Source organism: Arvicola amphibius, chromosome 8, assembly GCF_903992535.2.
Source record: "Arvicola amphibius chromosome 8, mArvAmp1.2, whole genome shotgun sequence".
NCBI lineage: Eukaryota > Metazoa > Chordata > Mammalia > Rodentia > Cricetidae > Arvicola > Arvicola amphibius.
The window spans coordinates 126,061,079-126,087,301 of record NC_052054.1 but is presented as its reverse complement, the minus strand read 5'-3'; the positions used below and the strand labels follow the sequence as shown (position 1 = coordinate 126,087,301).

Genomic DNA, 26,223 nt, shown 5'->3' with positions numbered 1-26,223 from the left:
TGTAGGAGTTGTGTTGCAGCTTTGTTACTTGAGGACAGCATGGCTGCCTAAACAAGACTCACCTTTTAGAAGAAATAGATTAAACTATTCTAAAATTTGTGTAGCCTCACAAAAGGACACAGATAGCTTAAACTATTTGGAGTGGTGACAAACCTAGAATATTCATTCTCCAACTTTAAAATGTATCATAAAACTTAGTAACCAGGGAATGGTATAAAAACAGACCTATGGAATTTATAGAGAAGTTAGAAGTGAATCCACTTATTCATGGCCAAGTTTTGAGAAAGGAACCCGAAAACACACAATGAGGAAAAGATAGCCGTTTCAATAAATGATGTTGGGAATGCTGCATATTACTATGCTTAAGAGTACAAGGACTGTTATTTCATGTACAAAAGTAAAGTCAAATGGGCTAATAATGTTGGTATAATTTCTGAAATTTTAAAACTAGTAGAAGAGCATACAAAGGGGAAAAACTTCACCAAATTCATCTGGGTTTTGGATGTGGTCTCCAAAACCATAGACAACAGCAATACAGACAAAAGGGATCCACCCAACCAGGGAAACAATCTGCAGAACAAAGAGACAACCCACAGAGCAGGAGCGCATACACGAGAGCCATAAGGGAATGTATCCATACAGACATGGTACAGCAGACCTCTAGTTCCATCATATGCCAGGTAAGGATAGGAGGATTGTGAGTTCAAAGCCAACCTGGCCTAGTAGTGAGGATATATCAAGATACATACAGAAAAGGACAACTCAATATAAGAAATAAAGCAATTACTTCACAGGCTAAGGATGTAAATAAGAATTTCTCAAAGGATAACAAGCAACAGCCAACAGATGTGAAAACATAGTCAACATTACTAATCAGAACAATGTAAATGATTTATCATCAGAAAATATAAATTAAAACTATAACAATAGATATCCTGTATCTATTCAAACAATTATTACCAAAATGACAAAAAGAAAATTACTAAGAGCTTAGGAGAGGGGACCCAAAGTCAGATGGCGGTGGCGCACGCTTTTAATCCCAGCACTCGGGAGGCAGAGGCAGGTGGATCTCTGTGAGTTCGAGACCAGCCTGGTCTACAAGAGTTAGTTCCATGATAGGCTCCAGTGTTGCAGGGAAACCCTCCCTCAAAAAACCAATAAATAAACAAATAAGAAAGGAAGAAGAAAGAAGGAAAGAAAGGAAGGGAGAAAAGAAGGAAGGAAGGAAGGAAGGAAGGAAGGAAGGAAGGAAGGAAGGAAGGAAGGGGACAGTTTCATATCATTCATTGGTGGGAGTGCAAATCAATACAGCCATTGTGGAAACAATTATTGTGGTTCTTTAAAATAGTTAAAAATTGAATGTTATGTTGTCCAGAAGTCCCACTACTGGGTTCATATCCAAAGAAAATACAATCCGAATATTGGAAACACTTTTGCTTACTCATTCGTGTTCCTTGTAGCATTATTTGATTGTCAAGCTGCAGAGCATCCTCAGAGTTGCTAGGAAACAAAAGCTGTCAGAGCTAACGTGAGAAATAACCACATCCCACCAAGCTGGATTTTAAAAATACCATTCTCAAGCAACAGATAAGTTATCTTTCAAACACTTGATCAAATCGACTTTTATAGAATACTAAATAATTCAAAAGTCACATCTTTTAGAGCACACACAAAGTTTCACCAAGACAGAATTTACACCAGTCTAAATAATCTCTCCATAAGTGCTTGACTGAAATTCTAAATATGGTCCTACCATAAAATGATTAATTAAAATTAAAATAACAAGTACATAAACAATTTCACAAACAGTTGAAAATTACATGACTGAGCAAAGTTCAAACTGAATAAATAAAAGTCTGAAGTACCATATATTATGTGAAATGCCAAATGTGAACCTAGAAAGAAAGTTATAATGTTGATGGGTTAATCAGAATATGAGATCACTGAAAATTTGAAGTTATTCCATGTAAGAGTACAGCTTCTACACTCAGCAGGGTAATGTCATACCTAAAACATTGAATATAATATACAAAATAATAAAGTAGAACTTACAGTTGTTCAAACAATATACAATTTAGAAAAAAATTTTAAATGAAAAATAACAATAGAAAAAGATATTGCATAAAATATACTGGAAATATACAAATCAACTGAATCTGTTAAAATATAATCCAACTGTGTACTACTGATAAAGAACTCACTCAAATATAATGTAAATATGATATAAACACACAATGAAAACTACTCAGCAATTAAGAAAAAACAAATTAGTGATGGATATGACAACTTGGAAGGATTTCAAGGACTCTTTAGTAAATCTTTTAATGTTTCAGTTGGTTTTCATATGACCATGAAAAGAAAATTGTGTGGTGGAAAACAGATTCAAAGTTGCCAGGTTTTTGGATGCTGGGGAAGAAGGGAGTAGACATGACCACATATGTAGTAGATCTTTGCACTGCTAGATGGCTTCTGTGTTTGATTTCAATGGTAGTCGTAAAAGTTTTCATGTGTGATACAATTACACAGATATATTGGTTAGTACATTGCAAAAATGTAGATTCTTGGTTTGCATATCTTAGTATAATTATGTTACAATGTAACTGTTCAAGGACAATAGATAGAGGATACATGAAACAGTACTTATACACGAAACACTATTTATACATGAAACACTGCTTATTCTATTTTCTATATTCTGTGATTCTATTATTTTAAATAAAGAAATTTAGCAGGAAATAAAATATAAATACATGTAATAATATTGAAGATTATCAAAAGCTATTTGTCTCAAAAAGCACACATTTTATAATTTCTGAGTCTAAGATCAGTCTGGAAGAATATGAAGTGTGCGAAGAGAGAAAGCTAATTTGTGGTGACTAACATCAGGATAGTAGTTGTGTGTAGGTGGAGAGTGGGTGGTTTTTACTAGCAAGGGGCACAAATGAACTTGGTGTGTCAAAACCTGTCAAGCAGCTTGTTTTAGACTTGTCCATTTTATAGCATGAAAATTGCAGCCCGCAAAAGCTAGAGAGAACCAGACACAATATTTCAGAAATAATGTAATTGTTTTGAACCATTTTCTTTTGCATATGTTGACTGTCTTTTCCTCTACAGCAAGAGTTCTTTGAAAGCCTCTATGTCCTGTATACTGTTGGCTACTCTATCTCTTTTGGCTCCTTGGCTGTGGCCATTCTCATCATTGGCTACTTCAGGTGAGTAGTTCCCAGTGAGTTTTCTCCTAGAAGGGATGTTCTAATGCCTTCATGTAAAAGATATCAATACTTACAATCTGTGCTCTCTATCCTTTTTCTATTAAAATTTATTTTTTTTTGAGATAGGGTCTCATGTAGCTCTCGCTGGCTTCTGATTCACTGTGTGGCTAATTGTCTTAGCTGGGGTTTTTATGGCTGCGAAGAAACACCATGACCATGACAGCTCTTATAAAGGAAACATTTAACTGGGGTGGCTCACTTATGCTTTCAGAGGTTCAGTCTGTTATCATGACGACAGGGAGCAGGCAGATGTGGTGCTGGAGCTGAGAGAGCCACATTTTACAGGCAATAGCAAATCAACTGAAAGTCACATTGAGGGGAGCATGAGCCAAAGGCATCCCAAAGCCCGCCCCCCCACAGTGACACATTTCCTTCAACAAGACCACACATCCTAAGAGTGCTGCTCCCTTTGGGGGCCATTTTCTTTCTAACCACCACACTAATAATGATCTATCTGATCTTGATCCTCCTGCCTCCACTTGCACAGCCCTGGGATTGCAGTCTAAATACCTTATCTGAAATTTATGGTCATAGGGATTGAATCTAGTGTCATGAATGCTAGGCAGGCACTCAACCAACTGAGCTACATCCCATTCCAATTCCTCTCTTTGGCTGATACAGGATTATTAATGAAACATCGTTAATTGTCTCTGACAATTCATTTTTATGTTTTCTGAAATCTGAAAGCATCAAGTGTGTGAAGTTTTAGGGCTAATAAATTTCTACCTTAGTATATTTGTTTGCAAAGTGGTTGCTACTGTACACAATTTAACAAAAATTTTCATTCACAGTGGAGTATCTCATTTTCCCCAAATTATTTTGGTACTATTGGACAAAAGTACGTTCTAAATTATTTTATGTCAGCACATAAAACAGTCTACATTTGTGACCAACAAAATTCTATATAATTTAAGTTGACACAAAATTGTGACCAACAAAATTGAACTACAGCAGAGAACAGCATGTTATATTACCATACACATGGTTGTGAGTTTAAGGAGTTGATGGAAGAAGCGGTAGATGGGGCCATAAGTGCCCCGAGGGAGTACACAGTGATTTACACAATGTCAACCAGTGTGTAGTAGTTTTGTAGGACAGAAAATGGAGAAGGAAAGTCTCCTACCGAGACCTCAAGTGATACCTAAATATAGGATGTAAGCAAAGAACAGACAGGGTAGGACTAATCAAACCCATGTGTGAGTCAAGAAATCGTTACCCAGGAACTCAGAATTTATTTTCTGACTTCTCAATTCATTTAGTGAATATGTAGCAGACTCTTACTGGTGGGATAGAAGTTAAGAGATGAGAAGAGAGTGAGCGAGAGAGAGGAAGTTAGTGAAGGAGGGAGGGAGGGAGAGAGAGAGAGAGAGAGAGAGAGAGAGAGAGAGAGAGAGAGAGAGAGAGAGAGAGAGAGAGAGAGAGAGAGAGAGAGAGAGAACATTGTATTGGCCCTGTAGTATAACATAACATAATAGTTAACAGCAAAAATTGGATCCCAACGATGGTAGAATATATTTGAAATGAGTACTCATCAAGTTACATTTTAATTGTAGTCACAAGTTGTTTCTGTAAGAAACCTAATAATGACTTTTCACTTTTGAGTGTACCATGGTTTCCTTTAGTGGGGAGGTGTTTGGGTTTGGTGGGCATGTTTTCTTCCTCTGTTCTAATTTTATCCAGTCTGAATAATGAATGTTTTTTCTTTGCGTAGACGATTGCACTGCACTAGAAACTATATCCACCTGCACTTGTTTGTGTCCTTCATTCTGAGAGCTGTGAGCATCTTTGTCAAGGACAGAGTGGCCCAGGCTCACCTAGGAATGGAGGCGCTGCAGTCTTTGGTGATGCAGGGTGACCTTCAGAACTTCATCAGAGGACCGGCTGTGGACAAATCTCAGTATGTACGTGCTCTCATTTTCTCTCACTATAGGATTTTTATAAATGCATTCTATTTCATATTCCAGCAAACATTTATTAACTTGTACTGGGATCCATCCATCCATCCATCTATCCATCCATCCATCCATCCACCCACCCATCCATCAGCCTGCCCGCCCGCCCATCCGCCTGCCCATCCATCCATCCATCCATCCATCCATCCATCCATCCATCCACCCACCCACCTGTCCATCAGCCTGCCCGCCCGCCCGCCCGCCCATCCATCCATCCATCCATCCATCCATCCATCCATCCATCCATCCATCCATCTATCTATCTATCTATCTATCTATCTATCTATCTATCTATCTATCTATCTATCTATCATCTGTCTACCTACCTTCCTACCTATCTGTCTATAAATAAAACTGTTCTCTCATATCTAGTTACTCATTGGAACTCATTCTTTAAGAAAATTCTGCAAAACACATGGTTGCAATGGAATTTGATGTATGGATCACAGTGGTTGTCACAGATAGTTTCAAAAGTAAAATATCATCAACCAAAACAGATGCTTGGAACGTAAAAGGATACCATATTCAGTTCCCTTTGTACCCATGAAGTCTTGTCCCAACATAAAATCCCAAGGCATGCAAGTTTTCTCTTAAAAGCCCCAGTCTTAGAGTTTAGACTCATATAGTAAGTAGTTCAGTAAATTTGATCATGGGAGATGATCAACCCAGGGTAGCACCTGGTACTTAATTATAGTAGACTGATTTTTCTCTACAGTCTCAGTGAATGGCTGTCTGTGTCTCTGATTCTCTTTGACTCTGTGGTCCTGTTGTGTGATCCTGGCCCAGCCTCTGAGTTGTTTCCCTGGTATTGTGTAGTAAATGTCAGAGAATTGGAGGAAGCAGAGTCTGCAAGGGTGAGCTGAGCCCAGCTCAGATCAGCAGAGCCACGAGTCCTTCTGTCATTCGTCAGATGTGAAATGTTGACTCTTTTCAGTCGTTAACGTTTGATGCGATTGATTTTGCTGTAGTCACATGAAAACCTGAAATGAAACAAATTTGTCACAGAAATATGACTATTAATAATAATTTCCCTCATTTTTTATTCTTCTGTTTTTTCTTGATGATCATACATTATTTTTACAAAAAGAAAGAATTACAAAATTTGGTAACTACTAGAAGAAAAAAGATACTTTTATTTTAAAAACAGAATCAAGTATGAAGTTTGTAGAGACCTATGTTAAGACAACTAGATTCCGGTCTCTTCAATATTCTTAGCATTGTCATTGAATTAAGAAAGTTTTGATTATCAGAAGGTAAAACAAAGAATTTTTTTTTTAGTGGTCTCAAGATGGCGTTAAGAAAAATGAAATGTCCTAATTCAATGCAATTCTGGTTCATTTGTAACAGGTTGGGTGCAAGATCGCCGTTGTGATGTTTGTTTACTTCTTGGCTACAAACTATTATTGGATCCTGGTGGAAGGGCTCTACCTACATAACTTAATCTTTGTGTCTTTCTTTTCGGACACCAAATACCTGTGGGGCTTCATCTTGGTAGGCTGGGGTAAGTACTCGCGTTACCTTTCCTTTGGTTATGGAACTGAGTATATTTTATCTTGTTTGTCACCAGCGTTCCTTCAGCTACTTCCCTAAGCTGATCCCTCTCATCTTACTATATTACTTTCATTTTGTTTCATTGTTTTGTTAATGAAATACATTTAACAAACTTCTGAAACTTAAACTGCGGTTAGTGTTCTTGGGCCAAATTCTCACCAGAGCTCTGTGGAGGAAGCTAGAAAGAACTCATTACTAGCAGTACTTGTTCAAACCTTCCTGGCCCCTGCCTTGTGCCGTGTCTGCCCTGTCAGTGATTTCTTCCTAGCAGTTTTGAAGTTTGAATTTATAAGATACAACATTGTGTCTCTGAATTGTGTTCATAGGGCAAATAATGAGAATGTCAGAAAAGCATCTAGAGTACTGTTTGACTGCATTTAACACATGAAGTTATGAACTAATTATGGAGCCTTACCATTCTGGGAAGGTGATTATTCAAATTACTTTCAGTAGAGTAAACTTAAAATCTTGATCTTTAGCTCACATTCCACAGATTACTTACTAGTACCCGGCAATTACTGGATTAGTCAGGAGACAAAGGAAAGGATACCATGTACTTGTTAAAATTTCAGGGGGAGGAAAGCCTGAAGTGGTCGAACACTTACAGACCGACCTAAGTTGCTGCTTTAACATTTGAATTATGAGTGCTCAGAACTAAATTGGAAGACCTGTTTTCCTCTCCCAATGAAGCAGGCACAATTTCCTTTGCACATTTTGCCTAAAAATTATCACCGTGTCTGAAAACGTGAATAAGGAAAAGGGGACAATGGTTATCTCACCGAAGCCGCAGGATGACAAAAGACCAGCTGGCTAGTACTGTCATAATTTTGAGATGGTGTTTATGGGTAAAGTTTTGTCCATGAAGCCAGCTTGTCTTTTTCCTTTTATGAGTTTCTACATCGATTGTGTGCCTTATGAATTAATTTTTCTCTAATTTATTATGGCTTGATAATGAACAGGTTTAGGCCTCCTCACCAGCTCTTTGTTTGGGCTCTTGCCATTCAGTGCAGTTTGGCTTTGCTTAGTTAAAGTCGAGAGTTGATCACAGTGAAACCTGGGAGACTTGATTTCAGATCTTCCAATGACTGGAAAAAAAAAAAAGGATAAAAGTGACTGGTTTCTAGTATATTTTCATGCAAGCGTAGGATTCTAACTTCCTTTTACGACTTTTGCTCACAATGATTTCTGTCACTGGGATGATGCAGCGGTAAATAAGCATGGTCCTTTGAGATCTCTGTTTCCTGAGGGGGGTTAACAACACACTAAAGCACATACGATCTCCACAGACAAGGATACAGAGCATCTTTTACCCACCATTAGGTCGATTTCATTAGCACAGTCCCACATACAATAAGTCTGTCTTCTGACTCTCTCTTTGCAACTCCAGTCTTTAAAAGATGACCCAGGGCAGTGGTTCTCACCCTTCCTACTGCTGTGACCCTTTAATGCAGTTCCTCATGTTGCGGTGACCCCCCCAACCATAAAATTATTTTATTACTGCTTCATAACTGTAATTTTACTGCTGTTATGAGTCATAATGCAAATATCTGATATGTATGTTACCTGATATGTCACCCTGTGGTGAAAGTGAGAACGCACCACCCTCTGCGTGGTTATGGCTTTGGGAGCTCCGATCCCCTCCAAATGTGCTTTTTCCCTCCATCCCTGCTGTGAAAATTTGACCAAACATCATTGTCTTCAGATTTCCAGGACAGTTGGCCCTTTATGTTATCACTCACTCCTCAAACTGATGAGATGGCGTTATGTAACTTTTCTCAATCACAGTATTTTTTGTGTGCTTATTTTTTCTCTCATCTGCTAATATTATAGGCACATGAGAAAAAAATTCTTGCTCTGAAAGTAAATATGGGTTCTAAATTTTTCTCTTGTTACAGGATTTCCAGTGGTGTTTGTTGTCGCTTGGGCGGTGGTCCGGGCCACTCTGGCAGACACCAGGTTAGTGGAAACCAAAATGGGGTGGGGATAGGGGTTTCTGTGGACTCAGGCTTTTACTCGGTTTCTGTTCCTGATGCTGTCGTCCTTTGGGGAAGTCGCATGAAATTGCCTGGGTGCAGTGGTAGACTCTAATGCGTTGCCCAGCCGCTGTTTAGCTCCTAGGTCAGAGAACAGAAAGGCTCGCAGAGTAGATTCAGATGCTGAACTTCGTGATTTATGTAACCAAACTAAAAACCTATGATGACCAAAACAGGTCTATATCCATCATTCTTAACATTCCATAATCAACTTCTGAGTTTGCTTTTTCATGTTTGTGTGTGTGATACCAGGGCTCGAACCCACGGCCTTGTACTTTCTAGGCATGCAATCTAACTCTAAAACACACCCTCAGGCCTAAGCTGATTCTTTAAAAGCTAGCATTCTTGATTTTTCTCTGCATCTTGGCTATTTAGAAATATGCATACCAGACCGATTTTCAAAAGGTACCTGAAACACTATTGGAAATACAAAAGACATCTCTTCTAGTCTTAAAATTCTATTTATTTAGGTTTGTTTTTGCTTTTCAAGACAGGGTTTCTCTGTGTAGCCCTGGCTGTCCTGGAATTCACTCTGTAGACCAGGCTGGCTTGAACTCAGAGATCAACCTGCCTCTGCCTCGTGAGTGCCAGGATTAAAGGCGTGTGCTACCACCACCTGGCCTAGTCTTAAAATTCTATCAAGTGTTATTAGACTAGGAAGAACTAAGGTAATTGATAAAATTGCAAAGTCAGTACTTTCTGTTTCTTGGTTCTATTTACTTATAAAACGGGCAATACTTTACAGGCTGTGGTTAGTTTTTAATACCGACCAACTTGCGGCTACTTGAAAATCACTGGAGAAGAGAGCACTTACTGGGGAATTGTCTAGATCAGATTGGCCTGTGAGCACGTCTGTGGGAGATTATCTTAATTGATATGGGAGGACCCTGATGACTGTGGGCGGCACAATTCCTTAGGCAGAGGTCCTGAACTATGTAAGACAGAAGAAAGCTCGCTGAGTAGCTAGCAAACAGGCAAGCAGCATGGGAGCATTTGTTTCTCTCTGACTAAGGATGTGATGTGACTAGCTGACTGAGTTCCTCTCATTAATGGACTGCAACCTAGAAATGTAAGCCAAATAAACCCCTATCTCTGTAATTGCTTCTTGTCGGGGGTTTTATCACAGCAACAGAAACAAACCTACTTTGTTCTTGCTTTATTTAGAGGAGATAAAGGATGGCAGTAAATGGGGGATCTGCAACTCCTTTGTTGTACTTTAGCTTCATCATTCAGAAGCAAAGGTGGGTTGTGCAGTAGAAAACACAGAAAAAAGATGCACTCGAACATTTTAATATTTGAGTACTCTCCAGGGCCCAGTCCCTTTTGCCTCCTCTTTTTACTGAATAAGGTGGAGAGGGGGGTAGAAGTGGGGAGGGGCACTGACTTACGCACTATGGTAGGATGGTACAGGTTCCCAGTGTTGATATATAAACACACACACACACACACACACACACACACACACACACTATATATATATACTTTCTAGTTAAACATTTGAGCCTGGAACTACAATGTTCAGAACTTAATTTCTTAGAGTGTTAAAATCTATTTTAAAACATTTGAACAGAGTTACTTTTTCAGCTGCGTATGATGTCGACCACTGAAAAATTAATTTAAAATATGGAGTTATAACATTTTTTTTAAAACTGTCTGAAATCTCACTTGCCTCTCTTCTATGTCAAAAGAGAAAATTTGAAACTTTGACAATCTAACCCATCGAAGTCAAGTTTTTGATGCATTTAGAGATAGCCGATTTTGACCTACCTCCAAATATAATGATTTTGTAGAGTTGGAATTGCATGATTGAATCCCATGTGTTTGGAGACATGATGCTAAAATGTCAGCGAGGCTGAGAAAAAAGCTTGTGAGGATATTATTAAATGCTAAAAACTGAAATGAAAATGTGTGGAATCCAAAAGCCTTGTAGTTGGTACATCAAGACCTTGGTCATAGATGAAGGATTTTGAGAGTAGTGTGATCTATGATATGTGCAACTTAGTAACAGTCTTTTATCTTTCTTGTCTGTTGAATAATGAGAGAGAGATGCCTGTACACAGTGCTGGAAATGTTCAATTCAATGCTCAATGTGCAACTGTAACAATTCTGTGTCTGGATTTCCATTCTGTTAAGATTCCAAGTTGTGCAGACTTCAGCTGGGAGGGACCAGAATTAGTTTGATGTAGGGGTTTTGTTGTTTCTCTATGCTACAGTCTTGCAACATATATGTGTGACTGATATATTTTGGTACCACTATGGAAATTTATATATGTACTTTTATATAGATATTCAAAAGGAAAATAAAATTGCATAGTAGCATATACATTATATTTTTATGAGATAAGTGTGTTGGTGTTTTGGTTCCATTTATTGCTCCTGTGACAAAAGTACCAGACAAAGGAACTTAAGCAGGATATATTTTGACTCACAGTTTGTGGGCGTGGTCTATCATGGGTGAGACGTCCTGCAGGCAGGGCATGAGGTGCCTGGTCCTTGTTTCTGTGGCCAGGGTACAGAGAAGGATGAAAATGGATGCTCTGCTAGCTGTCCTTTTTTTATTCAGTTCAGAATGGTCACCCATTGAATGGTGCCACTCATATTTAGGGTGGGGCTTCAGAAATCAATTACCCACTGAGAAATGTACAGACAAGATGACATGTTTTTCGTAAGTGATTGCAGATTATATCGTGCTGATAATCAGTATTAGTCATTACAGAGTTATGTGACTATGATTAAATACTCAAGACATTCAACTTAAAAATAGGAGGAAGTCTATATTTGACTCTCAGAGGTTTGGACCCATGGTTGTTAGGCCTTCTTGTTGGGCTTATATAGTTCCTCACAATGAGAAGGAGATTCAGGAAATCTGGGAATCAAAAGGAAAAGGGGGTGGAGGCTCTCAATTTCTCCCTCACAGGCCTTCTCCTAACAGTTCAACTTCCTTCCACTCGACCCCACCTTGTAGAGGTCCTACCACCTTCCAGTAATGCCAGACGCTGGAACAAGGCTGTTGACATATAGGATTCTGGAGAGTAATTTAAAATCTAAAATACAGCAATAAGAAAAAAAGAGTATGATGCTTCTATTTTTTTTAGAAAAGCTTAGGCACTGTCAGCACTTACTTAATAAAATAAGTGAGAGAATGCAGGGAAGATCAGAGTCTCAGTATCTCTGTCTTCTCTACTTTATGGTTTTTGGTGACAATGTATAACTTATGCATGAAAACTATACTCTAAAACACATAGTTGTAGATATGAACTAAAATATTTTATTTTATTGTTGTAATAGCATTTCATTGTCAATAAGTTATTTATAAAGTATAATTTCTTGATAATATTATTATCCAGAATTTGAAAAAATAACATTTTATTTCCATAAATTATTTATATCATTTTCTATTGACATAACCAATGCTGAATTTTGTCTGAGTAGAAAAAAATGGAAGCCTTTTATCTCCATGTCTATAAGTTTAAAACAGTTACTTTCAGCATTCATTAAACTTTCAAGTAGAAGCAATTAAAAAAGAAACCTCTGTAATATTTAGTGTACGGCTTTTGCCAGTACAAACCAGAATAGGTGAGGTTGATTTGAGCTTATTTTGGATTCAACTTATTCATATGAATAAACAAATATGTAATGGCCACCTGCATTCTGTAGAGTCTGGGTACTTAGGATATCTTACCACACCCCTGCCATCTCCCTCACTGATCTCTGACCATGTGTTACTTAAATTTTAGTTAGCAATAAGGAGCTAATTGTAACAAATAGCTAAATTGCATGGTATGTTTTACTAACGCTATAAAAATAAACTGTAAATTTAAAGATAAAATCACAAATTGTGAAATGAACACCTGTTGAAATGTTTAACTCCCTATTCAATGACTGTTTGGGAAGATGTTACATTTGCTCAAGTGAGATCTGATTGACCCACTTATACTCAAAAAATTTAATACTGAAGATTTACAAATAAATGCAAAAACTAGTCAAGAGGACACTTATGAGTTATAGTCTATCACCAAAACTGTTTTTATTTCTATGATAAGAACCATTTATGTTCAATTTTCTGTTGTATTTCTATAAATAATAAACTATGAAATAAAATTGCTTTAACATCTGATATAGGGTTTTTTTTTGCCAAAATATTTTAAATAATTTTTTGCTGTGGGATAACGCTCTTGTACACTGTAAAGATTTGTCACTCATATTGGTTTAATAAAATACTGTTTGGCCAGTAGCCAGGCAGGAAGTATAGGTGGGGCAATCAGACTAGGAGAATTCTGGGAAAAGGAAAGGTAGAGAGTCAGTCACCAGTCAGATGCAGAGGAAGCAAGATGAGAATGCCTTCTTGAAAAAAGGTATTAGCCATGTGGCTAAACATAGACAAGAATTATGGGTGAATTTAATTCATAAGAACTGTTAATAATAAGCCTGAGCTAATAGGCCAAACAGTTTATAACTAATATAAACTTCTATGTGTTTCCTTGGGACTGAATGGCTGCAGGACTGGGTAGGACAGAAACTTCTGTCTACACATTTTGATGCTGATAAAACCAAACTACCATTGTGCCACACTTAGGCAACTCTCTCTCTCTCTCTCTCTCTCTCTCTCTCTCTCTCTCTCTCTCTCTCTCTCTCTCTCTCTCTCTCTCTCTCTCTCTCTCTCTCTCTCTCTCTCTCTCTGTGCGTGTGCATGTGTGTGGCTATAGAAACAAGGTCTTGACCTGATCACTATAGAAGTAACTCCCCAATATTATAACATTCATATATGGGCTCCTCATGGTAAGGAGATCAAAACTCACAATGTGTTTTCAGTGGTCTGGACACTTTAGGATAAGAATTTAAAAAACTTGTTTGTTTCTCTAAAAGAAGAAACTGGGGCTACAGTTGATTCTCATTCATTTATTTTTGCCAAATTTTTTCATTAAGCTTCTCTTTTCTTTCTCCCTCCTCTCTTCCTCCCCCTCTCTTCCTCCTCCTCCCTCCCTTCCCGTCCCTTCATTCCTTTCTTCTTTTCTTTTGCACCTCAGGTGTTGGGAACTTAGTGCTGGAGACCGGTGGATTTACCAGGCTCCAATCTTAGCTGCTATTGGGGTAAGTTTAAAAGTTTATGTAGCCTCAATAAATAATAAACAAACAAAATCGCTACAGAAACTCTGGGTAAGTCTTCGTGGTGCATTGCAGTACAGTGGGATTTAGGAACTTTCACGTGTGTCCTGATACTGCTGCAGACAGGGCACCCATCACACATGCGAGTGTTTATAAGTGCAGGGATTCATGACCCTAAATTATGGCTCCGCTCATCAACTGCACCTGGAGTTAACGTTCTCTATATGTGTTAGAGAATGGAGGTGGTGAGGAGGGAAGGTTAGAATAACGGCGGAGCAGAGGAGTTTGGGGGAGAAAGAGCGGTGGTGAGGGCCTCTCCAGAGCACTGCCTGGCTCTTCTGTTGGTCTTGCTTGCTCCATGGACGTGGGTCAGGTCCCCATAAAGAGATGCCTTGCAAGACCCTGTCTACTGGAGAGCAGAGCGAAGGGCTTGAGCTGGAGTGCACTGCGGGAGACCTGTGTGTCTGAATATTTCTACTGCGTATTGCATCTGGGTTGCAGAAGGAAACAAAATTACACAGCTGGGCCAACACGACTCTGCAAAATACTTACTTTTCACTTTTCCAGATGACTCCATGGCATCAGCTTCTCTGTAGTTTGATGAAGAAATTATGCTAGCTTATTATCTTCACTTGATTCTTGCATGTAATACAAGACGATGCGCTTCCTAAACACACAAATGCTAGATAGATGTCAGCACATTAGAAACTAATTCAAAAGCCCAGTTACGACTTTTGCCTTTCTTTGATCATGTTTCTTCTCTCTTTGTTCCTCCCCCTCCATTTCCCTCCTTTCTGCCTTTCTGACCCCTCTGCCCCTTTCCTTACAACTGTCACCCGCTTTCTCAGCCTCAACCATACTGTGTCCAGACAGGCTGCGGTTAATACGTCTAGGCTCGTCTAGACAGCCAGCAGGAGTTTATGTTGCTTATAGGGAAACTGGTAAAATAATAATAATGCAAGTCAAAAAGAACCTCCCCCAAGGCCTGTGGGTGTGGTGCTTACAGAGGGAACCGGAACGGTGCAGGGATAGCTTTAGGATGCCATGGTTTTGTCAAACTAGTCCGTGTGTCTCAGAAGTTCAAAAACTGTGTCTGGGATAAAGGAACAAGTGACTTTAACAAATTGTTGCTTTTTAAAAGTAAACAGAATGCAACCCTGTCAATCGAGTGACAAGCCAGAGCTGCAGAAAGTCTCTGAGACAGCGTTCGTGAACCTGAAGGGAGCAGTGGACTCCACAAAGGGTCTGCTGTTCTCTGCTGACTTCTTTCCTGCTCTTCTACACTGCCACCCCTTTCTTTTCCATATTTCTAGTTTCCCCTCTGAGTGTTTGCTCTTTCATGTTGTTCTGTTGTCTTCTTTTAGGGGCAGCAATGTATATCTCACTACTCTTGTGTTTTCAGTTAATGTTCTAAATGGATGTATTTTGTACAGCAGCGGTTTAAGTTCTCATTGGATAAAAGGAAGGACATTCTGAGTCCATTAGCTCTTTGCAGGATTGTTAGAACTGAAGTAAAGCAGTAGCAATTGGTCATATTTCACAGAAACAAGTGGTTGTTTTTAAACCCAAAGTGTTGTCTGTCTATTGGTTGAAGTTGCTATCTTCTACATGAATGAAGAGTTTGTTTGCTGAGCTTTCTAAGCTAAAATGGGAACTTAGAATTAAGGAATTATAAAATAGGCACATCGATGAAGTAAAGTGGAGGACATTTTCTTCTTCAACTAAAATCACAAAGCAAACTCTCTCTGTCTCGGTGTCTCTCTCTCTGTATGTGTGTATGCTTGAGTGTATTCACTTATGTGTGGGAGAGGTCCTCATGTATGTATATGGATGTCAGAGGTTGGTGTCTGCTGTCTCTTTACCAGTTCTCATCACATTTGTTTAGAGGCAAGCTCTGTCGGTGAACCTGGAACATGTTGCTGATTCATCTAGCTTGATTGACAAGCAAGGTCCAGGGTCTCACATGTTGCTGTTCACCACGTATGCAGACGCCTGGCTTTTTCTCTGTAAATTACAGGGGGTTAACCCAGGTTCTCATGCTTGCAGGGCAAGGACTTTACTCAACAAGACACCATCCAGTCCAAAAATCCTTGGTTACTATGTCCAATATGATAAAGTTATTTTAATCAGTTTTATAAATCATTGAAGACATTAGATAGCAACTTTCTATTCAGTGAGATTGCCTTTGGGGTTCATCTAAGAATTAATTTATTACAATTCAAGGATAAAAGAAGCTGCTCAAATCTTTATGGATTTATTAGTTTGTGAATGTATCAGAAAGTTCTCATCAGGTGCCAGAAATTATACTGGAAATCAATATCTCCCTTATTTCTATCAATTACTTGGAGAAAGTTGGGTTATAAGAGAGAAAATTTATAAAGGCAAGTAGTTGTCTAAGGAAAGAAAAGCCAGAGCTACAAAGAGAAACCCTAAAGTAGCATTTCTAATAAAATAAGGAATTATCCCGAGAGTCAAGAGATTAAGGCATAACAGACAGCCCCCTGAGGAAGTGTCTGCTTGGATAGCCACACTGGCTGTGAAGTTACTGGTGGAGATGGCAGAGAGGAGTCCTGAAAACACAGTCAAGAGTAAGCAGATACACAGCAAACCCCCTTCAGTGTATGTTAGAACCTAGATTCCCCAAGAAATGATTATTTTCCTTCAGTTATGAAGACCAGTACTTTATAAGTAAAATTGGCAGTTAGAAAATGAAAGGTGATTTCATACCTATTTCAAAAGGATGTAGAGATTAATAATAGAAAACCACAAGTGGCTGCTGGTTTGCTTCCCAGCAGCCCAGACCCGAAATAATCACACACAACTATATTAATTGCAACACTGCTTGGCCAATGACTCTAGTGTATTCCTAGCTAGCTCTTACATCTTGAATTAGCCCATTTCTATTATTTTGTATTTTACCACGAGGTTCGTGGTTTACTGTAAGGTTCTCTGGCGTCTGTCTCCTTTGGTGGCTACATGACTTCTCCCTGACTCCACCTTCTTTCTTCTTCTATGTGCTTGGAATGTCCACCTTGCTCTGTTCAGCTAAGCCACTACCGAAACAGCTTTTTTCATCAACCAATAAAAGCAATACTATACAGAGGACTTTCCACACCACACAAGCAAGAAAATTAGTGATTAATGAGGTGGCTTCATTCATTTGTAAAGATTGGTAATGGTCTGGGGAGAAATGCATTGGTTCTGACTTCATGTTCTGTGTGCTGGCATCAGGAACCAAGGATGAGGGATGTTGGGGAGGAAGCTTGAGGAGGTTTTTATGTATCATAAGAAATTGAGACAGAATTCTGCAAGTGGTGAGAACCCAAGTTTCTCACACTGGAGAGCCTTGGAATCAGAGTTCTCGTTCAGAGAGTCCCTTGGAGCATGAAGGAGATTGGCCGTGAGTTAGGTGCTGAGGGCAGGTAGGCTCAGGGGTCATGGTTGTACTGGAGGTTGGGGAGGACCTTCCAGGAGTTCCAGGTTCTTGTGTTCTGGAACAAACAACAGGGCAAAGACTAGTGTTCCCACAGAGTGATAAAGGGTAAGGCCGGTTTCTAGACTAACAGTAGTGTTAATGCTTGTGCATGTCCTTGAGACAGAAAGCTCTCAGCAACTCTTCTTGGCTCCTGACCCCATTGTCCCACAAAGACACTTTGAGGGGTCCTCCTACTGTGCAGAGCTTTCTGCTGGTAGACTCTTCTTTCTTCTCATATGCTTAAAGACTGGCACGCGATTGCTTTGATAGTGTAAAAAAAACCATGAAAATGCGTACTCCAAATGAAAAACTGCCTTACAGTTATATAAATTAGAATCTCAAAAAGTAAGCAAACAAACAGAAATATTTTTTGGTATGAATGCTTCCTGATAGTAGAAAGCTGTATTATGTCTTCAAAGCACAGGTACCTAGATTCTGAAAAAAATGAGCAAGCCTTTATTTTTGTAACTTTTCTGGTGTGGCATTTCATGATTCATGACTCAGTGGTTCACAGAGAAAAACATAAAGTAATATTCCTATCTTTACTTTCATGTTCTTGCTTCTCATGTGAGATCCCATTTTTGAAATTAGCAAATATTTGATATGTACTAACTCATAGGTGGTTTTTAAACACAAAGCAAAGAAAACCAGCCTACAAACCACAATCCCAGAGAACCTAGACAACAATGAGGACCCTAAGAGAGACATACATGGATCTAATCTACATTGGAAGTAGAAAAAGACAAGATCTCCTGAGTAAATTTGGAGCATGGGGACCTTGGAGGAGGGTTGAAGGGAGGAGGGAAGAGGCAGTGAGGGGAGCAGAGAAAAATGTAGAGCTCAATTAAAAAAAAAAGAAAAAAGAGAGAAACTGGTTTCCTAGTTACTTCCAGTGGCAATCCAGCTGGGCAGTCAGTCAACACCCATGTGTGGAAGCCCTAGGTCTCTTCTCACCAAGTCTGTGTGGAGGTATGAAGAGAGGGGGAGCATTGGCACAGTAGTGCATGGCTTGTTGGCATAGCTATATTTGTTCCTTTATAGAGCTATAGGTTGTTTTGAGACAGGATGTTGCTAAGTAGCCCAAGTTGGTCTAGAACTTCTGATCCTTCTGCCTCTATGCTCCGAGTGCTGAGTTTACAGGTACATACCATCAGACTTGATATATATTGTCTATTTTTTTCTGTACCTGGACATGGTATGGATCCCCAGGGAGGTCTGCCTTGTCTTTGGTCATGGAGTGTAGACTCTGGGGCTAGACTGCCTTTGTTAGGATTCTCTCCATTCAAGTTTTACTTTGTGGTCTGTGGTTTGGGTGATATATAACTATCTATTTTGAAGACCAATATAATGAATCATCTCTCCCCTGTTTCCCTCTCAGTTTTACAATTAAAGTTCTTACATTTAAGCCTTTAGTATACTTTGAGATGAGGGTCCAGTTTCATTCTTCTGCATATCGATAGTTAGATTCTTTAACACCATTTATTGAAGAAATTCTCTTTTACATATAGTGTATTTCTCATGTTTTTTTTCTTGAAAATTATTTGACCATAGATACATGGGTTTGCATGTGAGACCTCTAATTCTAGTAGGCCACATGTATTTTTCTTTGATACTGCCATACTGTTTTTTTTTTATAAGTTAGAGCTAATAGACCAAGCAGTGATTTTTTAAAAGATTTATTTATTGGTTATATATACGGCATGTTTTCTTGCACACCAGAAGAGAGCATCAGATTTCATTACAGATGGTTGTGAGCCACCATGTGGTTGCCGGGAATTGAACTCAGGACCTCTGGAAAAGCAGTCAGTGCTCTTAACCTCTGAGTCATCTCTCCAGCCCCCTGCTATACTGTATTGATTATTGTGATTTTGTATAATAGTTGGAATTCAAAGTAGTATGCCTTCAGTTTTGGTCATGCTCAATATTGTTTCAACTATTTAGGACTTTAGTTACTCTCAAATTAATTTTGGGTTTTTTTCTTTTATGACTTCTGTGAAGAATGTATTTGGAATTTTGATATGAATTGCATTGAATATGGGAATCTCTCTTGGTAGTTTGGACATTTCAACAAGTTAATTTCTCCAACCTATTCACATGGGATATTTTCTCATTTATCTGTGTCTTCTTTAATTCTCCTCTGTATTATTTATAACTTCCAGTTTACAAATCTTTTCCTTGGTTGATTACTCACTATCTTATTCTTTTTGTTATTATTGTGGACCAGATTGCTTTCTTATTTTCTTTTCACGTAGTTTAGTGTTTGTGCTGTTTGTCAAGATGTTAGCAGGTTTTGGCTCTGCTCTGGAAAATACGTGGTCAGTCTGCATCTCTCCATGGAGTCCCTGTCTTCATGGGCTTTACATTAGCTGGTTGTCCTGTAGCTTTGCTCTCTGATCATTTTGTTGTTTTACGCTTTTTCTTTTCTTTCCTTTCTTCCTTCCTTCCTTCCTTCCTTCCTTCCTTCCTTCCTTCCTTCCTTCCTTCCTTCCTTCCTTCCTTCCTTCCTTCCTGTTTTGATTACCAAGTACTGTTTTTGTTGTGATGATAGGAATGAGGTTTTACTATGGAGGAAATCTCTCTGTTTTTTTTTTCTCTCTCTCTCTGTGTGTGTGTGTGTGTGTGTGTGTGTGTGTGTCTATCTCATAACAGGCCTTGAATTGGCTAGGTATCCAAGGGTAACTTTGAACTCCCAGTCCTCCTGCCTCTATTTTCCAAGTACTGGGATTATAGGTGCAGCACCCCACCTGGTTAAGGAGGCACAGTGACAAACCAGAACTTTCTCCTGTTACTGAAATGCTGCCCACAATTTCAGGAAGAAAACACTTTTAATATTAAGTCATGAAGCTAGAATGCCCTGTGAGTGGTGGGTCATTTGCTGAGATTGCAATGCCATAGAAATCTCATTCTCTTTTGTGGCTAACAGAACCAAGCTGTTGCGTAGGTGTTCTTAGGATGAACAACAGCTGATTCTCATCTAGGAGGGCTCGTCAACACCATGAGGCACATATGATCGTCCTAACTTCGCCGGAGTGGCTACCTTTGTTAACTACCTTTATGCAGAGGGAAAGTAAACTTCTCAACACTTTGCGGCAGAAGGTGGCTTTGAACCTTGAAGATGCCTACCTGTAGAAGTTAGGCTCTTTCTCTCCCCAAGAAAACCAGGAGACACTTGTATTTAAAGAACCTGGTTTCAAAACCTTGGTTCCAAGGTTCTGAGAAAGACATTCTTCGGTCTTCAGTGCGATAGAAGACCTACCTGATCAACAGAAAGACTGATTATTTTGGAGCTATGAGAAAGTGCTTAGAAGTCTGAGGAAAAGGAAGGAAGGGAAATCTCCTCCCCCATCTTCGCCAGGGACAGTGAAGCCTCGGAGTTTTAATATGTATTTGTTCGTATCCTAACTAAGTATCAGAAGTCCACCGGTTACTTTGAATGTAAAACCACCTTGCAGTGACTTTTAGGAAAACTCTCTTATGTTTTTGTCCTGGGATTCCAGACCTTTGGGGATTTCCATGCCTGGTATCCTGTATCCTCTAACAGTATAAAAGGAAGAGTGAGTCTAGAACTCCCTCATAGACCCCAGAGAGTTGTCCTTCTTTCTGAGCGATTCTGTGCTCTGAAGATGGTGACAGCGAATATGACACGGTGCTCACCATGGGCTGGGTACAGATGCGATAACAGCCGACCAAGCATGGGCTGGGTACAAGTGCAATAACTAACAGCGGACCAAGCCGCTTCTCTGCCAAGTGAGGAGTGCTGAGAGTGTAATGTCAGGATATACATTATTACCTGGTGGCCTCCAGGAATCTTCAACAGAAACCACGATCCCTGGGTATACACTGAGAACTCTCCTGCTCATGTGCATACTCCTTACATGCTGGCTACCTGAATTTGAACTTGTCCACCTCTGCTGATGCTGGCTTGTTCCACATGCCTTTCTAAGCTTTTGTGTTTCTCTTGCCTCTATGGACTGTCCTAGCTTCAATTAGACCTTTTGGATGGCCCCAAATCTCAAAAAAAATGGAAGGGTTCTCATTGTCAGTTGACTGTCAGCTTGCCCTCTAAGTAGCATGGTGTATGTGAATAAACACAATATTTTCTCTTAAACATTTACATTCTTAATGCATCTTGAGAGTTTCCAGGAACACAGTGGCCACTGGATCAATGACCAACCACCTGTACAAAGTAGGTGTCCTTGGGGACTGGGAAAGAAGAGAGGCAGAATAAGGAAGAGCACACACAAGTGTAGAAATTCCAACTCTTTCTCACCAGATCTTTTTCTGTCTAGGGATGGAAACTACAGCCCTGCAGACAGATGTCACACAGCAGTGTGACAAAAAGAACCCAGCCTGCATTTTGCCCTGTTTATTTCACCTCACTCAAAACATTCCAAATCTGTCTTGAACAATTCTTGTCAAAACAATTTTTCTGTTTTAATGGGTATATTTATACTTTAAAAATATATTTCCTTTACAATATCAGGTTTGTTTTCTTTATGGTCTTTTGTCCAAGTGGGCCATAGCATGATGCAGACAGACCTGTTCACTGTGTGCAATCACCAGAAACGTAGCACAGAATCTTCAAACCAAACTGGGTCCCAGTCCAGCTCTGGGTTTGGCTGTTGTAACAGTGAAGCTTCTCTTAATGGGATGTTTCTACTTCTGAGAACTGAACCAGGTAGAATGAAGTCAGAATTTATCAGTGACATACGGAACAAAGTATGCTCAAGGAAATAAAGGAGTTCTGGGCAGTCAGAAGTGTGTCAGAGAACCCAGGTTTCTGGATGAATTCTGACTTCAGCACAAATGTCAACGTATCAGATTGATTCTGGACAGGTAGGACTGATAACCGAGCATTTTCTTTTTTTTTTCTTTTCTGTTTTTGGTTTTTTGAGACAGGGTTTCTCTGTAGCTTTTTTAGAGCCTTTCCTGGAACTAGCTCTTGTAGACCAGGCTGGCCTCGAACTCACAGAGATCCACCTGCCTCTGCCTCCCGAGTGCAGGGATTAAAGGCGTGTGCCACCACCGCCCGGCTAAGAACCAAGCATTTTCTTGTTATGTTTTGTTTTCCATGCTGAAATATGTAAGAGAGTCAGTCAGTCATTAGAAAATAATGCTTTGTTATGAAATGTATGATGACAACCGAAGAGATTTAATGGCTGTTGGAGATTGGAGTTGTGTGAGTCTCTTCCCCCCACCAGGCTGGCTTTGAACTCACGGTAGCCAAGCCTAGTCCTGACCTCATGAGAGTCCCATTTCTAGCTCTTGAGTGTTGAGATTACGCCCATCTTCAAATGTGACAGTTTATTAAGACCACTGACTTTATGTTGATGAGTATGGCTTTTAAGTTCTCCTATACAGCACCAAAATACAAGAGGAATGTGTTCTAATTAACAACAGATAAGCCAGGCTTGGAAATGGTGCTTGCCCGTAACCCTAGCAGTCTCCAGTCTGAAGCAGGAGGAGCAAAGTTCAAAGTCATTCTCACTGAGCTACAAGGAGAATTCAAGACCAGTTTGGGATACCTGAGAGTCTGTCTCAAAAATTAAAAACTACCAACTAAACCAGAGCAGGGCGTATTCTTAGATGCCGGGGCTTCTGGAGCCTCATTGGAAAGAGCAGGGATGCCTGGTGGAAGAGCAAGGGATGCAGCAGGCAGGGCTGTCAGGCCTGGAAGGAGCAGTGAGTACACTATGGGTAGATTCAGTGAGTCCACAATCGATTCAAGTGCTCAATAAACTGGGACTCCCAGAGACGTTAAGTGCGGTGAACCCCCCTGGCCAGCAGGGAAGAATGACCACCAAGTCGAGGATTCTTCTCAAATCACGCTTTATTGGAGCCTCTTGGTTGAAGGGAGAGCAGAAAGCGAAGGGCGCAGAGCACCAAACAGCAGCCGCTTATATAGGGAGAGCGGACACGGGTCGTGCCTGGATTGGCTACTCGCTCGTCTTTCGATGCCCCCGGCCACGGGATTGGCCAAGATTACTGCGCACTACTGCGCATGCGAGAGGTTCCGTCTACAGCCTTGCCTAATATGGAGTTGTTTACTCGGTGGTGCAGGGGCTCTGCGCCATCTTGTAATGGCGGCCAGCAAATCGGCTCCCTGCAGTTAAGACCTGAGTTTAAGGCCTGCATCAGTGGAAAAGGATTAAACCATAGCTGGAAAAGTATATTTTGAGAGATTGAGCCAACTGCGATGGGGTCCTTTGAGATGGCTTTGAGGATGCTCCTGGTGGGGCAGAAAATGACTTGGGTATCACTAGAAATCTGAGCAATAGTCAAGACGGTACAAAATTGGCCTTGCCCTGTAGTCACATTGATGAATATCTTAAATGTCACCATAGAACCTTTATCCAGAATCTAATGGAAACAGAAGCAGAGATCCACAGCAGAGCAATGAGCTGAGCTCCCAAATTTCAGTCGAAGAGCAGGAGGAGTGAAAATATGAGCAACGAGGCCAAGACCATGTTGGAGGTACCCACTGAAACAGCTTACCTGAGCTAATGGGAGCCCTACAGCTCTGGCCTGACAGTGAGGGAACCAGCATAGGACCAAACTAGGCCAGCTGAGTGTGGGTGACAGCTGTGTGGCTAGGGCAGACTGTGGGGCCACTGGTAGAGAGACCAGGATTTATCCCTATTTGTGCTGGCTTTTTGGAACCCATTCTCTATGGAGGGATACCTTGCTCAACCTAGACATAGTGGGGAGGGCCTTGGTCCTGCCTCAGAGCAATGTGCTAGACTTTGTTAACTCTCCACAGGAAGCCTTACCCTCTCTGAGGAGTGGATGGGGGAGTGGGAGTGGGAGGAGGCGAGGGAGTGGGAACTGGGATTGGTATGTAAAATGAGAAAAGATAGATTTTAATAAATAAATAAAAAATAAATCTGAGATACTGGATTGACAGGTTAGGAGAAAGTAAATGAGAAATAGATAATATTTGCTTGTATTTAAGCATCTCTTCACATGAGGTGTAAGTGAATGGGGCATGTTTTCTGTGCCAGGAATGAAGGCACAGCTGCAAATCATGTAGGAGGTCGTTTAGTAGGTGGGTGGAGTCATGACTAAGCTGCTTTCCCATCTACTGTATGTTGCAGCTTTTCATTAAAAATGTATGATGACACCTGAAGAGATTTAAGGGCTGTTAGAGATTGGAGTTGTGTGAGTCCCTCCCCACACCAGGCTGGCTTTGAACTCACGGTAGCCGAGCCTAGTCCTGACCTCATGAGAGTTCCTCTATTAGCTCTTGAGTGTTGAGATTACACCCATCTTCATCTTTAAAAAAACTCGCATTTTATTTATTTATTTGTGTAGAAGGCAGGTAGGGTATGCACGCACGCTGTGCTTGTATGGAGGTCAGGAGACAAGTGGGGTTGGATCTGTCTACCATGTGGATCCTGGAAACTGAATCAGATAATCAGGCTTGGCAGAAAATGTCTTTACTCCTTGAGCCATATTGATCCCCACCTGTGTGTGTGTGTATGTGTGTGTGTGTGTGTGTGTGTGTGTGTGTGTGTGTGGTATGGTGTGGTGCTGGGAAACAAACTCAGACCTTTGTGTCTGTTATTTGAATACTTTACCAATTGAGCTACATCCTGAGCTGAGATATGAGTTTTGAAAATAAAATAGAAAATTCCAGAGGTATCATGTGGCCAGATTAGGTGATTTTTTTTTATGGAAGACATAATGCCTGTTTTAGAGAGGTTGATGGACCTCCAATACAGCCAGCCCTGTTTGGCTCTGGTGTCTGGTATTCTGAAGACCCTCTGCTTTTTAAGTGATGTACGCTACTCTTGATGCTGGTTCCAGAGACCTAATGCTGTAAGGGAGAATCCATAACCCATGCTGCTGATGTAGCTAAGGAAGGTCAAAGTTGTGTCAATTTGTAACCAACAGTCTGTGCTTTTTATAGCTTTTTGGGCATCAATTTCACACATTCTGTTCATTAAATGATTTCTTTGGCAATCATATGAAACCTGAATGTATTTCTCTGTATAATGTGTTGCCTCACCTTAGCTGAATTAAAATGTGTATGTGCAATAAAGTGAACTTTTTTTTTTATTTTGAAAGAGAGAGAGATAGGGTCTCTCTTTGTGGTACTGGCTGTCCTGCAACTCACTATGTAGAGCAAGCTGGCATCAAACTCACAGACATTGGCCTCTTTCTGCCTGGGATTAAAGGTATGTTACCACTGGTCAAGTGAACATTCTTTTAAAGGAACCAAGGAAAGTAGATGTAACCGATGCATATAACTGCAAACATGTAACCAGTTTGTTAGTGGATGCCACTGGGTGAATAAAACTTCTTCCAGAATCCAGCCATTTCTCCCTTCTTCTCCCCTCTCTTCCCAGATGAGTCTCATTTGTCTGCCTCAGTTTGTGCCTTTAGACACACTCTGGAGTGGCCGTCTTCCTTCCTTCCCTCAGTCCTGAGTTTTCCTTTCACAGGAGGGACTCAGTTGATGTAAACTTGTTTCTCCTCCTTCATCCTCCTCATCCCTAAGGGGATGGGCTGAAGGCTTGGGTGTGTGAATGTAAGACATGGAGGTGGCTTCAGGTAGCCCATCCTTTGTTCTGGGAACTTGCACTGAGCAACCTCCCAGGTCTGCAGGGACAGCACCGCTCCTCAGTATCCTCTCCTCAGTGAGGCAATCTCCACTATTTACAGGGTTCTTAACAGGCCCACTTTGTGAATAAACCCAGCTCTCAGTGGCAGGACGGGTTCTGTTTGGGTAACCCTGACCTTAACCCCCACCCTTTGTTGCAATACTTGTCTGCTTCAAAGTCAAGTGCTACGTATCCACTCCCCTCAGAGACCTCTAAATGCTGCCCAGCCAT

The 26,223-nt window shown here is 40.3% G+C and overlaps 1 protein-coding gene across 1 annotated transcript in view; it reads left to right on the top strand.

The window, feature by feature from the left end:
* Pth2r (parathyroid hormone 2 receptor) overlaps positions 1–26,223 on the top strand; it is a 79,178-nt gene that overhangs the window by 32,081 nt on the left and 20,874 nt on the right. Inside the window, exons 5-9 of the mRNA XM_038341057.1 lie at positions 3,115–3,212; positions 4,984–5,173; positions 6,572–6,725; positions 8,671–8,731; positions 13,836–13,899. Coding sequence (XP_038196985.1) covers positions 3,115–3,212; positions 4,984–5,173; positions 6,572–6,725; positions 8,671–8,731; positions 13,836–13,899 — 567 coding nt within the window. The remainder of the gene's footprint in view (positions 1–3,114; positions 3,213–4,983; positions 5,174–6,571; positions 6,726–8,670; positions 8,732–13,835; positions 13,900–26,223) is intronic.